The 13,415-nt window shown below is 41.0% G+C and overlaps 1 protein-coding gene across 1 annotated transcript in view; it reads left to right on the forward strand.

Annotated features, from left to right (window-relative positions):
- LOC309552848 (mucin-17-like) overlaps positions 1–13,415 on the forward strand; it is a gene marked incomplete at its 5' end in the record, with an annotated part of 45,657 nt that overhangs the window by 7,416 nt on the left and 24,826 nt on the right. The window contains 4 exons of the mRNA XM_082253761.1: positions 2,713–2,814; positions 7,488–7,609; positions 9,620–9,678; positions 11,546–11,754. Of these exons, the coding sequence (XP_082109887.1) occupies positions 2,713–2,814; positions 7,488–7,609; positions 9,620–9,678; positions 11,546–11,754 (492 nt within the window). The remainder of the gene's footprint in view (positions 1–2,712; positions 2,815–7,487; positions 7,610–9,619; positions 9,679–11,545; positions 11,755–13,415) is intronic.

Raw genomic sequence — 13,415 nt, forward strand, 5'->3', positions numbered from 1 at the left:
TTTATTGAACTTTAATTACAATATAGTTCTGTTATTGCAACAGGACTCCAAGTGTTCGCTGCCACCACACCATGCTATCCCTCCCCACAAGCATATCACATTGTGTGGGCAATACTGCCACCGCCATGCAAGTTTACTAGGTTGTGCCATAACAGTCCCACAACTCCCCTGCAACAGCCCTGCAATGCATGGGATGAAGGCATGGTGGCGCTGTGTTTACTGAAAAGTAATCTACTGCAATTGGAGTGTTTTTACATTAGAAGATTGACAGTCTACCAGGATCTACTAAAAAACTAAGCTTTCACTGCCTTTTCATTGCGTCACATCATTCTTATGAAATGCGTAGGGAAGAGACTAGAGCATCATTGCATCACTTCTGGTTTCGAGTTTCCTGTCTGTGGAACACAGGGCGTTCCGGGCACAGTGTTCTGATGGATTGCTTTCATTCTTTGTACCTCTGTAAGTGAGTTTTTTGTTTTCAACAAATAAATGTTCATAGTATGGACTTACACTATGAGATGCCTTTTTTGTCCATATACCCTGTGAGGAGAGTCCCCAGACTAAGGATATGGATTACTAGAACCATGTCCTGTGGTCTGATGTGACCAAGATAAACTTATTTGGTTCAGATGGTGTCAAGCGTGTGTGGCGCAACCAGGTGAGAAGTACAAAGACAAGTGTGTCTTGCCTACAGTCAAGCATGGTGGTGAGAGTGTCATTGTCTGGGGCGGCATGAGTGCTGCTGGCACTGGGGATCTACAGTTCATTGAGGGAAGCAAGAATGCCAACATTTACTGTGACACAATTCACAATTCCAACATAACGACCCCAAACACACCTCCAAGAGGACCACTACCTTGCTAAAGAATCTGAGGGTAAAGGTGATGGACTGGCCAAGCATGTCTCCAGACCTAAACCCTATTGAGCATCTGTGGGGCATCCTAAAATGGAAGATGGAGGAGCCCAAGGTCTCCAACATCCACCAGCTCTGTGATGTCATCATGGAGGAGTGGAAGAGGACTCCAGTGGCAACCTGTGAAGCTCTGGTGAACTCCATGCCCAAGAGGGTTAAAGCAGTGCTGGAAAATAATGGTGGCCACACAAAATATTAACACTTTGGGCCCAACTTGGACATTTCCACTTAGGGGTGTACTCACTTTTGTTGCCAGCGGTTTGAGACATTAATGGCTGTGTGTTGAGTTATTTTGAAGGGACAGAAAATTGACACTGTGATACAAGCTGTACACTCACTACTTTACATTGTAGCAAAGTGTCATTTATTCAGTGTTGTCACATGAAAAGATAAAATAAAATAATTACAAAAATGTGAGGGGTGTACTCACCTTTGTGAGATACTATGTATATATATATATATATATATATATATATATATATATATATATATATATATATATATATATATATATATATATATATATATATATATATATATATATATATAAATGTAGTGATGAATATTTACAAATGATAAATATATATCTCAAATGTGCAATATAATTATCTGTAATTAAAAGCATTATGTTACCACCTCATTTCATGAGCAACTGCATTGAAAATTGAAAGGGTAACGTCAGGTTTGTTAAAAAAAAAAAAAAAATGATGTAATAAATTGTTTTACAAGTTTTTCTGAAATTATCTTTCTAGTTCAATCTACAGCCATGAGTTTCTACAAATTCTTGACTCGGGGAAGTAGTTTGTTTTTCTTAGCAAAAGTGAATTTACAATTTGTTTGCCTCTATTGTTCTGGCTTGCATGAGTTCTGGGCACAGGTTAAAATGTTGGGTTTATTTACCAAAATCTATGCAAAAAAAGGTGAACAATTGAATGATATGCAATTCTAGTCAAAAATGTAAAACATAAAAAATGTTCTAACTCTGACTTTGTGCTTAAACATTTGGTAACTTTCACAGTGAGGCTGGGTTCACATTTAAAGTGGAACTACACTGCACCTGGGCACCACAAACAAAAAACGCTATTTCATTCATTTTTAGTAATTAAAACAAACTCCCGCATCCATCCCTGTCTCCATGCTTTATTCTGCTGAGAAATAATTTTAAAAAACGCCCCCTGGCATTTCTAGTCGTGGCCATCTTGAGTAAGGGCAGATGGTTCATGTATCATTTACTTCCTGGAATTCGTCTCAGGCATTGGCTGAACTGAGAACCCTCCCTCCCTTCCTCAAGACTCCTGGGATGTATGACATCATTTGCTAAGGCATGGAAACCAGGAAGTAACTGAAGAAATGCAAAAAAAAAGTGTAAAACAAGTAAATATGATATACTTTCCTATCTATTTACTAATGCTAGCAGCATAAGGTTTAGAAATAGTCCATGTTGATTGAGAGAGTGAAGTTCCACTTTCATAATGATGCGGCTCACAGCAGGGGTCCGGTGCATTCCTGTTCTCTGTTTCAGCGATGAATCAGGCCCCAATTTTTGCTTAAATTCGGACCTAAAACGGAACCAACCAGGACTCCTGTGCAATCCGCTCCGCAGCTGCCTCGGAGATATGTGGACCAGCTCCAGTGAGAGCCGGGCACATTCTCCTGTCATGCAAATTGGATGTGGTGAAACCCACATCTAATTCACACTAGTGGGAACCCAGCCTAAAAGTATAAGGTTATTTAAACATTCCACATCTGAATTTTACTTTACTGAATCATGTCCATTTAACAACCCTTTTTTTTCACAGCCTATTGTCAAAATGGAGGTTCTTTTGATGGATCGAAATGTATTTGTCCAGAAAACTTCATTGGAGAATTTTGTCAGACTGCCCTTGACAGAGTTGTTATTGGTAAGTCCTTCATGAATGTTTAAACCATTGCTGTGTAATCTAGACATGTGCAATTTGTTTTGGCCCGAATCTAAATTCAGATACATTTTTGGTCATTTGGAGATTCGGATGTATCCGGATCTCTGAATGACAATAGTAATGAATTTCGTTGAAATTTGTTTAGTTTTGTCATTTTGTTTACTAACAATTTCCAAAATTTAGATTCAAAATGATTCAAATTTGGATTGACTGATCCAAATTATGTGTGAAGAATAGCTGGGTATTAGGGAGCGGGCTGGGAAGCCAGCCACTGCATCCTTAACAACCAATGACTCATCAGCTGTCAAAGGGTTTCCTCACTGACAGCTGAATGTAAAGAAAAGAATTGGCAGTAATGAAAAATTAAAAAAAAAAAAAATGGCGTGGGGTCCCCCCCTATCCATACCAGTCCCTTATCCAAGCATGCAGCCCAGCAGGCCAAAGAATAAACATACCAGGTCACATGCCCTCAACATGAGCGGGGCTTTGGGGCAGGAGGTCTTCCCCCAAAGCACCTTACCCCCATGTTGATGGGGACAAGGGCCTTTTCCCCACAACTGTGGCCTGGTGGTTGTGGGGTTGCTGGGGGTGACTTATCGGAATATGAAAGCCCCCTTTAAGAAGGGGGTCCCCAGATCCCAGTCCCCCATGTGAATGAGTATGGGATACATAGTAACCCTACTCAATCACCTAAAAAAGTCAAAGTTAATAAAAACACAACAACAGTTTTTGACAATGTCATTATTAAAAAAAAGAACATAAAAATGCAGACCCAGATTAAAAAAAAAAAAAAAAAAAAAAAAACGCCACCTGCTGACCACAGCTGAATGACAGGCAAACATAGGGGCAGGGGCTACCCGATGATGTAACCGAGTGATTTCGCCCCCATGTCTACCTCTCATTGAGAAAGTGTCATTATGGGGTGGGATCACCCGGCGACCTCACCGGGTAACCTCTGCCCCTATATTTACCTGTCAGATGGCTGTGTCCCAGGAAGGGAACAGTTGTGTTCAGTGAGCAGTGTTTTCTTTTCGTTTGGGTATGGGTTTTTAGGGGGGGGGGGGTTAATAAAGGACTTGTCAAAACCTGTTGTGGTTTTATTAACTCTCTGAGCTTCTTTTGGGACTGAGAATGGGCACTACATTCTCTTTCACATGGGGGGCTTCCAGATTCCAATAAGCCCCCCGCACGCAGACCCCCACAACCACTTGGCCAGGTTTGTGGGAAAGAGGCTTTTTTCTCCATCAACATGGGGACAAGGTGATAGCAGGGCAGCAGCTCCTCTGCCCCAGAGCAAACCCCATGTTGAGGGCATGTGGCCTGGTATGGTTCAGAGGAGGGGGTGCTCGTTAGTTACCCCCCCTTTCCTGGCCTGCCAGGCTGCATGCTCGGATAAGGGTCAGGTATTGATTTTTGTGGGGGGGGGGCATACACCATTTTTTTTGTTATATTTGGAATGGGTTCCTACTTAAATCCACTTTAGACCTGAAGGGCCTGGTATAGATAGGAGGAAACCCCACTCTGTTTTTTTCTGAAGTTTTCATTGCAAACAATTCTTCTGTTTACATTCTATTCAGCTGATGAGTTATTGGTTGTTAAGGATGCGGCGGCTGGCTTCCCAACCTGCTCCTTAACAATCAGCTATTCTTCTCACAAAATTAAGATGAGTCAAACATTTTTCAGTCGATCCGAATTTAAATTGTTCCGAAAATTTGGAATTAATTCGAAAATGAATAAATTAAATAAAACAGAATTAAAGCGGAGTTCCGGGCACAAAAACGATATTTTTTTTTTGTGCCCGTCCGCTAGTTCAGCCTAACCTGAAAAGGAATTGGATAGTTAGATTTTTTTTTTTTAAAAACTCACCTTGTAATTGACGATCGTAAATACTCACCTATGACAGCTTCCTCCCTCGGAGCCGCGGCTCACCCCGTCACTTCCTGTCTCGCTATGATTCCTGGGAGCTGAACGTCATAGCTCCCAGGAATCAATGCGCCGCACCGGCCCCGCTCGTCATTTCCGGGCGACGCCGCATTCCCCTGCTAAACAGCTTCTGGGCATGCCCAGAAGCTGTTTAGGAATGCGGCGCCGCACCGGAAGTGACGAGAGGGGCCGGTGCAGCGCATTCTGGGACACGAAGACGCGGAAGAAGACGGAGAAGAGGACCGCGCCGGCTTCAGCTGCCCACAACCGAGATGGAAACGCTGTGGAAGAAAACTTCTAAGTAAGTATTTCTTCTAAAAGGTAAGTGCGAACCGGGACAGATCAGAGGCTAGCCATTGTGGAATGTGCTAGCCCTGACTGTCCCGGGGGTATGTTAAAAAAAAAAACGATTCTCTGCCCGGAACTCCGCTTTAAATGAAACTAAACAAATTACAAAATAAATTAATGAAATGAAATTAGTAACATAACAAATCTATTCAAAACTAAACACATTTTACTGTTCTGCACATGTCTCCTGTAAACAACAAACATTCAGTTATACACTGAACAAAATTATAAACGTAACACTTTTGTTTTTGCCCCCATTTTTCATGAGCTGAACTCAAAGATCTAAGACTTTTTCTATGTACACAAAAGGCCTTTTTCTCTCAAATATTGTTCACAAATCTGGTTAAATCTGTGTTAGTGAGCGCTTCTCCTTTGCCAAAATAATCCATCCACCTCACAGGTGATGCATATCAAGATGCTGATTAGACAGCATGATTATTGTACAGGTGTGCCTTAGGCTGCCCTCAATAAAAAGCCACTCTAAAATGTGCAGTTTTATCACACAGCACAATGCCACAGAAGTCACAGGTTTTGATGGAGCGTGCAATTGGCATGCTGACTGCAGGAATGTCCACCAGAGCTGTTGCCCATGAATTGAATGTTAACCACTTGCCGACTGCCTAACGCCGATCTACGTCGGCAGTCAGCCCCTCACAGGCAAAGTGACGTAGGGCTACGTCACTAGCTTGTGAGGGTCTAGGGAGCGAGCGCGCGCCCCCGGAGGCGCGCTCCCGCTCCCGCGTGGTCACGGACCCCCCCGCGCGTGTGACCAGTGGACCCGATGTCCGCCGGTCACTCGGCGATCGGCGGGGGAGAGGGAGAATGTCAGGCAGCTTGTGTAAACAAGCTGCCTGTCATTCTCCTCGCTGTAAAGACACTGATAAAACTGATCTAGTATGTAGATCCGTTGATCAGTGTCCTTACAGCTCAAGCCACAGCCAATCACAGTAGAAAGCACGCCCCTAGGGATACACACAGCCCCTCCCTTCCAAATAAAGTTAACCCCTTCACAACCAGTGTATTTTTACAGTAACAGTGCATATGTATAGCACTGATTACTGTAGAAATGTCACTGGTAACCCCAAAAGTGTCACAAATGTCAGTCAAGGGTCCGATCTGTCCGCCCCAATGTCGCAGTACCGCAAAAAAAATCGCAGATCGCCGCCATTACGCGTTAAAAAAAAAAACAACAAAAATGACAAAAATCTTTCCTTTTGTTAGTAAACGCGATAACTTTTGCGCAAACCAATCAAAATACGCTTTTTGCGATTTTTTTTACCAAACATAGGTAGCATAAAACAAATTGGCCGAAAATTTTAAAAAATTTTGATTTTTACTTTTTTTTTGGGGGGAATTTCATATAAAAAAATGTGAAAAATATTGTTATTTTTGCAAAATTGACGCTCTTTTTTTGTTTATATCGCGTGATCAAAAAATCGCACAGGTGATCAAATACCACCAAAAGAAAGCTCTGTTTGTGGGAAAAAAAGGACGTCAAATTCGTTTAGGTACAGCGTCGCACGACCGCGCAATTGTCCGTTAAAGTCACGCAGTGCCGAATCGCAAAATACCCCCTGGTCAGGAAGGGGGTAAAATCTTCCGGGGCTTAAGTGGTTAATTTCCCTACCATAAGCCGTCTCCAAAGGCATTTCAGAGAATTTGGCATTACATCCAACCGGCCTCACAACCGCAGACCACGTGTAACCACACCAGCCCAGGACCTCCACATCCAGCATCTTCACCTCCAAGATCATCTAAGACCAGCCACCCGGACAGCTGCTGCAACAATCGGTTTGCATAACCAAAGAATTTCTGCACAAACTGTCAGAAACCATCTCATGGAAGCTCATCTGCATGCTCATCATCCTCATCGGGGTCTCAACCTGACTGCAGTTCGTCGTCGTCGTAACCGAATTAAGTGGGCAAATGCTCACATTGGATGTTGTCTGTCACTTTGGAGAGGTGTTTTCTTGGATGAATCCCAGTTTTCTTAGACCTTTGAGTTCAGCTCATGAAAAATGGGGGCAAAAACAAATGTTGCGTTTATAATTTTGTTCAGTATATTATGTTAATAGAGGTTTTTTTTATACTATTACAGTTTTTTTATTTCTGTGGGAAAAAAAATGACACAAAATTATTTTTATATCCCTTCTCTTGTGTTTTTCTTTTATTGTGTATTTTTTTTTTTCTACAGAAATGATAAAAATAGCAAAAGGGTAAAATAAAAAGAGTGACATTCCCTTTATTCATTTTTTTGCTGCTGGGGAAAAAAATCAAATAACAACAAAATGCACAAAAAATAAAAGGATGGACATACTAGAAATTGTATGGGTATATTAGGACATTTATATACATTGTTAACCCAGTGTTTATCTTTCCTATAGGCAAAACAGTGGTAGCAACAGTAATGGTGGAAATTAAAATCACTAACAGAGTTTATCAGCCTGAGTTACAGAATTCCTCATCTAATGAATATAAACTGTTTGAGGCTGAATTTATAACAGAGGTGAGATTTCATTTATATTTAATACCTCACTAGATTTATTTGTGAAGAGCAACTCAAAGCGCAATTGCATTGGTTGCAGAATGTTTCATATTTGTCACTGAATGTTTCTTATTGGTCAAGGAATGATCCCGTTGGTCACTAAATCCCATTGGCCACTTAAATTTCCCATTGGTTGCCGAATGTTTGTTATTGGTTATTGATTATATCTTATTAGTCATTGACTGTTGCCATTGGTAAATGGGTGATCCCATTGGTCACTAAATACCATTGGCCACTTAAATTTCCCATTGGTCGCTGAATATCTGTTATTGGTTATTCATTATATCTTATTAGTCTTTGACTGTTGTCATTGGTAACTAAAAGTTTCTCATTAATAATGATGAAATGTTCCTATTGGTTGTTGATAGGAATGATTAATTCTGCGGGGTTTGAAAAGCGAATCCTGTTATTAAGTTCTTACCATCTATAGGGCTAATAGGGCTAACAGATAAACTATGTTTAAAACAAAAAAACATTGCACTGCCATGGGGGACATGTAGCAATGAAAAAAAAAAAAAGTTAAAAAATACTGTCCAGTTTCTACAATTTTAACAGACATGGGTTGATTTACTAAAACTGGAGAGTACAAAACCTGGTGCTGTTATGCATGGTAGCCAATCAGCTACTAACTTCAGCTTGTTCAATAAAGCTTTGAAAAAAAACCTGATTGGCTCTGAAGCAGAGCTGCACTAGATTCTGCACTCTCCAGTTTTAGTAAATCAACCCCATAGTGTCAGCATTTTTGTACACTGACAACGTATATTTGGACTGATGGTTTGTTTTGGGGGTTTTATTTGCAATACGTTTGGCTTATATACAACAGTAGCACCCCAATCAGATTTCTTTCAGTTTGAAGAAAGGCTGTTTTTAAGGTTGTTTTAGTAGCGGTTCATGCTTTTTCCTTTAAGCTATAAAAGGCCAGCCTTGACGCACCTGTCCTTATTCTCGCTGATGAAAAATTGTCCTGCTGTTGGCCAATTTCTATTTAACTCTCAGTAAGGCCCCTTTCACACTTGTGCAACTTGTCCTGTGGCTTGGGACTGCAAAGTCGCATGACAAGTTGTTCCTCATGATTTCCAATGAGTACCATTCATATCTGTGTGACTCTACAAATTTGTCAGTGCCTAAAAATGCAGAGCAACTGAGCATGTGCAGAGCAGGGTGAGACAGTGTAATACTGGATTTTAAACAGTATAGGCACTTATTTTTTATGTTTTACATCACTATATCTACACAAGGGGACAGCCTGAAGCCATGTAACAGAACCTAATTTTCTGACTAAGGCCCCTTTCATGCTTGGACAACTTGTCCTGCAACTTGGGACTGCAAAGTCCCAGGAAAAGTCATACCCTATGATTTCCAATGAGCACCATTCATATCTTTGCAAATTCAAGTCGCAGTGACTTCAAAGTAGACTCTGCACTACTTTGGTCTGACTTTGATGCGACTGGAGATCTATAGACCTCAAGATTACACAGGCAATGCTTCAAGTCGTGTCAAAGTCGTGCTGCAAAGTCACATAAAAGGCGTGCGACTTTCAGGTCATACAAGTGTGAAAGGGGCCTAAGACTTAAAAAACTGCATTGGTTTATTTATTGTTGTCATCATTTAGTCATTGCTTTATTTATTGGTTTATAAACATTGGTTTATTTATTGTTGTCATCATTTAGTCATTGCTAAAGGAAATTTGTTGCACTGAGTTATGGTAAGGTGTTTATACTCACTGTAAGGAAAAGCTACAGTATATTTTTCAATATTGTATGCATAGTACTATTTGAGTAGGAGGAGTCATATATCATATTTGATGTTCATTCAAAGGGATATAGCACCATTTTAATTTAAACACAGTTTTAATTTGCAGTGCTACCATCAGCTAAAATATTAATGGTTACTGCTCAGAATCAAATGCCATAAATGTTGTACACATAAAACAGTTTTATTCTTTCTTCCCTTTTCTTCTTCTCTTTGTAGATGAACATCGTTTATTCAAAAATTGATGAATATGTTGGAGTGGAGATTAAACAGATAAGGTGAGAATAACCACAACTTAGCTTTTCAGGCTCATAGTACAGTATGTGACATCAAATTATTCTCCTAAAAAAAAGGTACAAGGGTGATTTAGAGCACAAATAACTTGCTGGTTCTACCCTGATCCAAATCTTATAGGCACTAGATAGTGTCAGATTCTCCTCCTATTTTTCCATCTGCTATTACTACTCCCACATAATTTCTTTGCTCTTCGACCTTCCACTTTAACTTTATCTTCTTTCTTTCATTTTATTTTTTTCTATTCTGTTTTATGATAGGGTCAGAAATGATAAACTCTTCATTTCTCACAGGTTTCCTTTCAATTGCATACATAAGTCTTTGAAAAGCGAAAAGCCTTTTTAAAATGTGTTTTCGCCATTTCCATACTCGAGATCAAGAGGATTGTAAAATATAAATGTTTAGCGTGTATGTGTAGTGGTCACAAGGAGGTCCAGTCCCCAAAATGACTCACCAACAGCTCAGGGTATGATACAGTTTGCAGTGACTCAGTAAAATAGAACTAAATTGACATGCTTGATTTAGGCATGCTGTCTGCCTCATGCCAGCTGGGGGTACCAGCAGGCCAAAAGGAGCTCCACAGACTTCCATACTAACTGCATTGGAAGGTGGGAGTTGAAGTTTGGGGAAAAGCCATGTTGTAGACTTCTATGGACTATTACACTGCAACTCCCAGAGAAAGACAGCAATAATGGTGGAGACAGAGGCTGTTTTACCGGACTGTGGATAGACTAGCTTTCTCTTAGCTGCAAGGGAACCAGATAGAGAACATCTCCCTGTTTGGAGGTGTGCCTGCCCATACGAGCCACTGGACCACAGAGAGAGAATCCAAGTGTGCAGAGACACTGAGGACTGAGTCATTTTAGAATATGATCTTTTGCTGCACAGGTCCTGGTGTGCTGTACTGTACCAGAGGGCACCTAAACAGCAGGAGTTTTGTGGCTGTATTACTGGGTTGGTGAGAGGGCTAATTTTGCTGCAAGCAGAGAATGAGCACTTAGGAACTGGACATGTCTCAGGGATGGGCTTCTGCTATTTAAGAGCAGCTCTTTTTTCTCCAGTGTGTTCCTGTGTATGACTTAGCCTGGCTGATTTTGCTTCCAATAACAGCTCCTGTTTTAGCTCCTTACTACACTATCTTCTTCCTGACCCTGACTCATCTGATTACCTGCTCTGGCATCCAAACTCTTCTGGCTTCAGTTTTTAACTATGTTTCTGAACTCTGTTATTTTTTGCTATTTTGTTAAAAGTATGATTTAACTGCATTTTCTGTCTCTTCATGGTTCCTAACATAATTTGACCATCAGCATTCACCACTGCATGCATGCTTTACTGTATCTGTATCTGTGTGCACTATCATAAAGACTGGGCCCCAATGCTAACCAGCTGAAGAACTAGGGCAAAAGATAGCTGCTTCATTTGCTGCCCAGGGAAGGGTGTTGGAGTTTAAACATGTTCTTTTACTTACCTATTACCCCTTTAGACTTAGTGTTTGAAGGGCAATGTGGTCACTTGGTAACTGTCAAGAGGTTGGTAGAAGCTACAAGGAAGTATCAAGTGAGTACAAAAACAACACCAGTCACCAGGGGCAATATGCAAGCAGGTTACCTTCCATCTCTAGGTTAAAACATATACAGTATCCTTAGTTGCCAATCTGTAGCTTATAAAACATTTGAAGCTGGGAGTAAAAAATCTAATCAGTTTTGTATCTGAGCAAATCATGAAACATTAAAAGCCAAATCTGGGTTCTCACTATCCTGCCCTGCAATCATCCCCACCGACAATCTCATAATGTGTTTAGTATAATGTAAATATGGATTCTCTCAAATGCCCTATGTGTTTCTCTGGTAGGCCTGGAAGTGACACAGCTAGGAAAGGAAGAGTCTTTCCAAGAAATGCCGATGAATCTGCTAAGAGTGACAATATGAGTGTGAATTATGACGTCAAGTTCAAGTTACCATTAAATAAAGACTCGAATACGACCAACGCTAAATACAATAAAGCAATACAAACACTAACAGAACAATTGGAATTACTTAAACAATGCACAGATGACAACTGTAAGTATTTTTATCTGTAAGTGAAATAGGTCCATCCTTTCACACAGTGACTCTTGCACTGGTGAGCGTAAATGATCTTCCTGCTCTAAAGTACTTATCTGCCCATATCAGAGGTATGGGCAGACAGCTGTCCAGAAAGTTTCAGCAACTGGACATTGCACCCGTGATCTGATGATAGTGAATGCAATGCTTTGCAGGCTTCTTAAAAAAAAAAAAATAATAATAATAAATTCAATTTTTTTTTTACCTGCAAAAAAAATTTGCATTTATTTTATTTTGTTCAAAGGGGAACTTAGCCTTACAATACAGTTTTTTTTTTTTTTTTTAATTGGCGAGTATGAGTACCGATACTTTTGGTCATTTTCTCCCCAATACTGAGTACCAATATCTTTGGGGTGCGATTTGAGCCCATACAAAGTGAATGGGCTTAAATTGCACTGCAAAATAATTGCATAGAATTTGAACAGGAATGTTCAATTCAAATTCAATTCCTGTCCAAATTGGATGGATTTCCCCCACCGATCCTGTATGATTCAGTAAAGAAAGACAGGGAAGCACCATCTAAGAAGTAAAGCAATGGGCAGTTTATTAAAAAAAATGTTATGTTATCACAGTTTACATGTTTGGAGTACATAATATATCTTGCATGTCAAATCCAAAACCACGGCCGCTTGCGGTGCTCACAGGGCTGGAGGAGATGTAGAAAGTTCTGGGACCCCTGTGGGTATAGGGCGGAAGTAATGTCAGCTTGGGGGCAGGCCGCCTATGCATCTCCTCCAAACCTGTGAGCGCCACAAGCGGTTTTGGATTTGATGTGCAAAATATAATATGTACCTTTAACATGTGAGTTGTGGTAACATAACATTTTTTTTTTTTTTTAAATCAGATCATTTTTATTAAACTTTTCTTTTCCATTTTTACAAAACACACAATTCACATTCATCAAACTTTTCACTCCAGTTCACTTAGTTTTAAAATATTTTATAGCCTACAATATCTACATACTTTATATACTTGAGCATAAGCCGACCCGAATATAAGCGGAGGCCCCTAATTTTACCACAAAAAAATGGGAAAAATTATAAACTCGAGTATAAGCCTAGGGTGGGAAATGCAGCAGCTACTGGACCACCACGAGACCCAAAACAGGGGCTGCAGGCATGGTACAGGAGAATGCAGGGCTGTGGGCATGGTACAGGAGATGCAGGCTGTGGGCATGGTACAAGAGATGCATGGCTGCGGGCATGGTACAGGAGAATGCAGGGCTGTGAGCATGGTACAGGAGAATACAGGGCTGCAGGCATGGTACAGGAGAATTAAGGGCTGCAGGCATGGTACAGGAGAATGCAGGGCTGCGGAAATGGTACAGGAGAATGCAGGGCAGTGGGCATGGTACAGGAGAATGCAGGGCTGATGACATGGTACAGGAGAATGCAGGGCTGCGGGCATGGTACAGGAGAATGCAGGGTTGCAGACATGGTACAGGAAAATGCAGGGCTGTGGACATGGTACAGGAAAATGCAGGGCTGCGGGCATGGTACAGGAGAATGCAGGGCTGCGGGCATGGTACAGGAGAATGCAGGGCTGCGGGCATGGTACAGGAGAATGCAGGGCTGCGGGCATGGTACAGGAGAATGCAGGGCTGCAGGCATGGTACAGGA

The sequence above is a fragment of the Pelophylax lessonae genome (assembly GCF_965119305.1).
Source record: "Pelophylax lessonae genome assembly, chromosome: 4".
Lineage (NCBI taxonomy): Eukaryota > Metazoa > Chordata > Amphibia > Anura > Ranidae > Pelophylax > Pelophylax lessonae.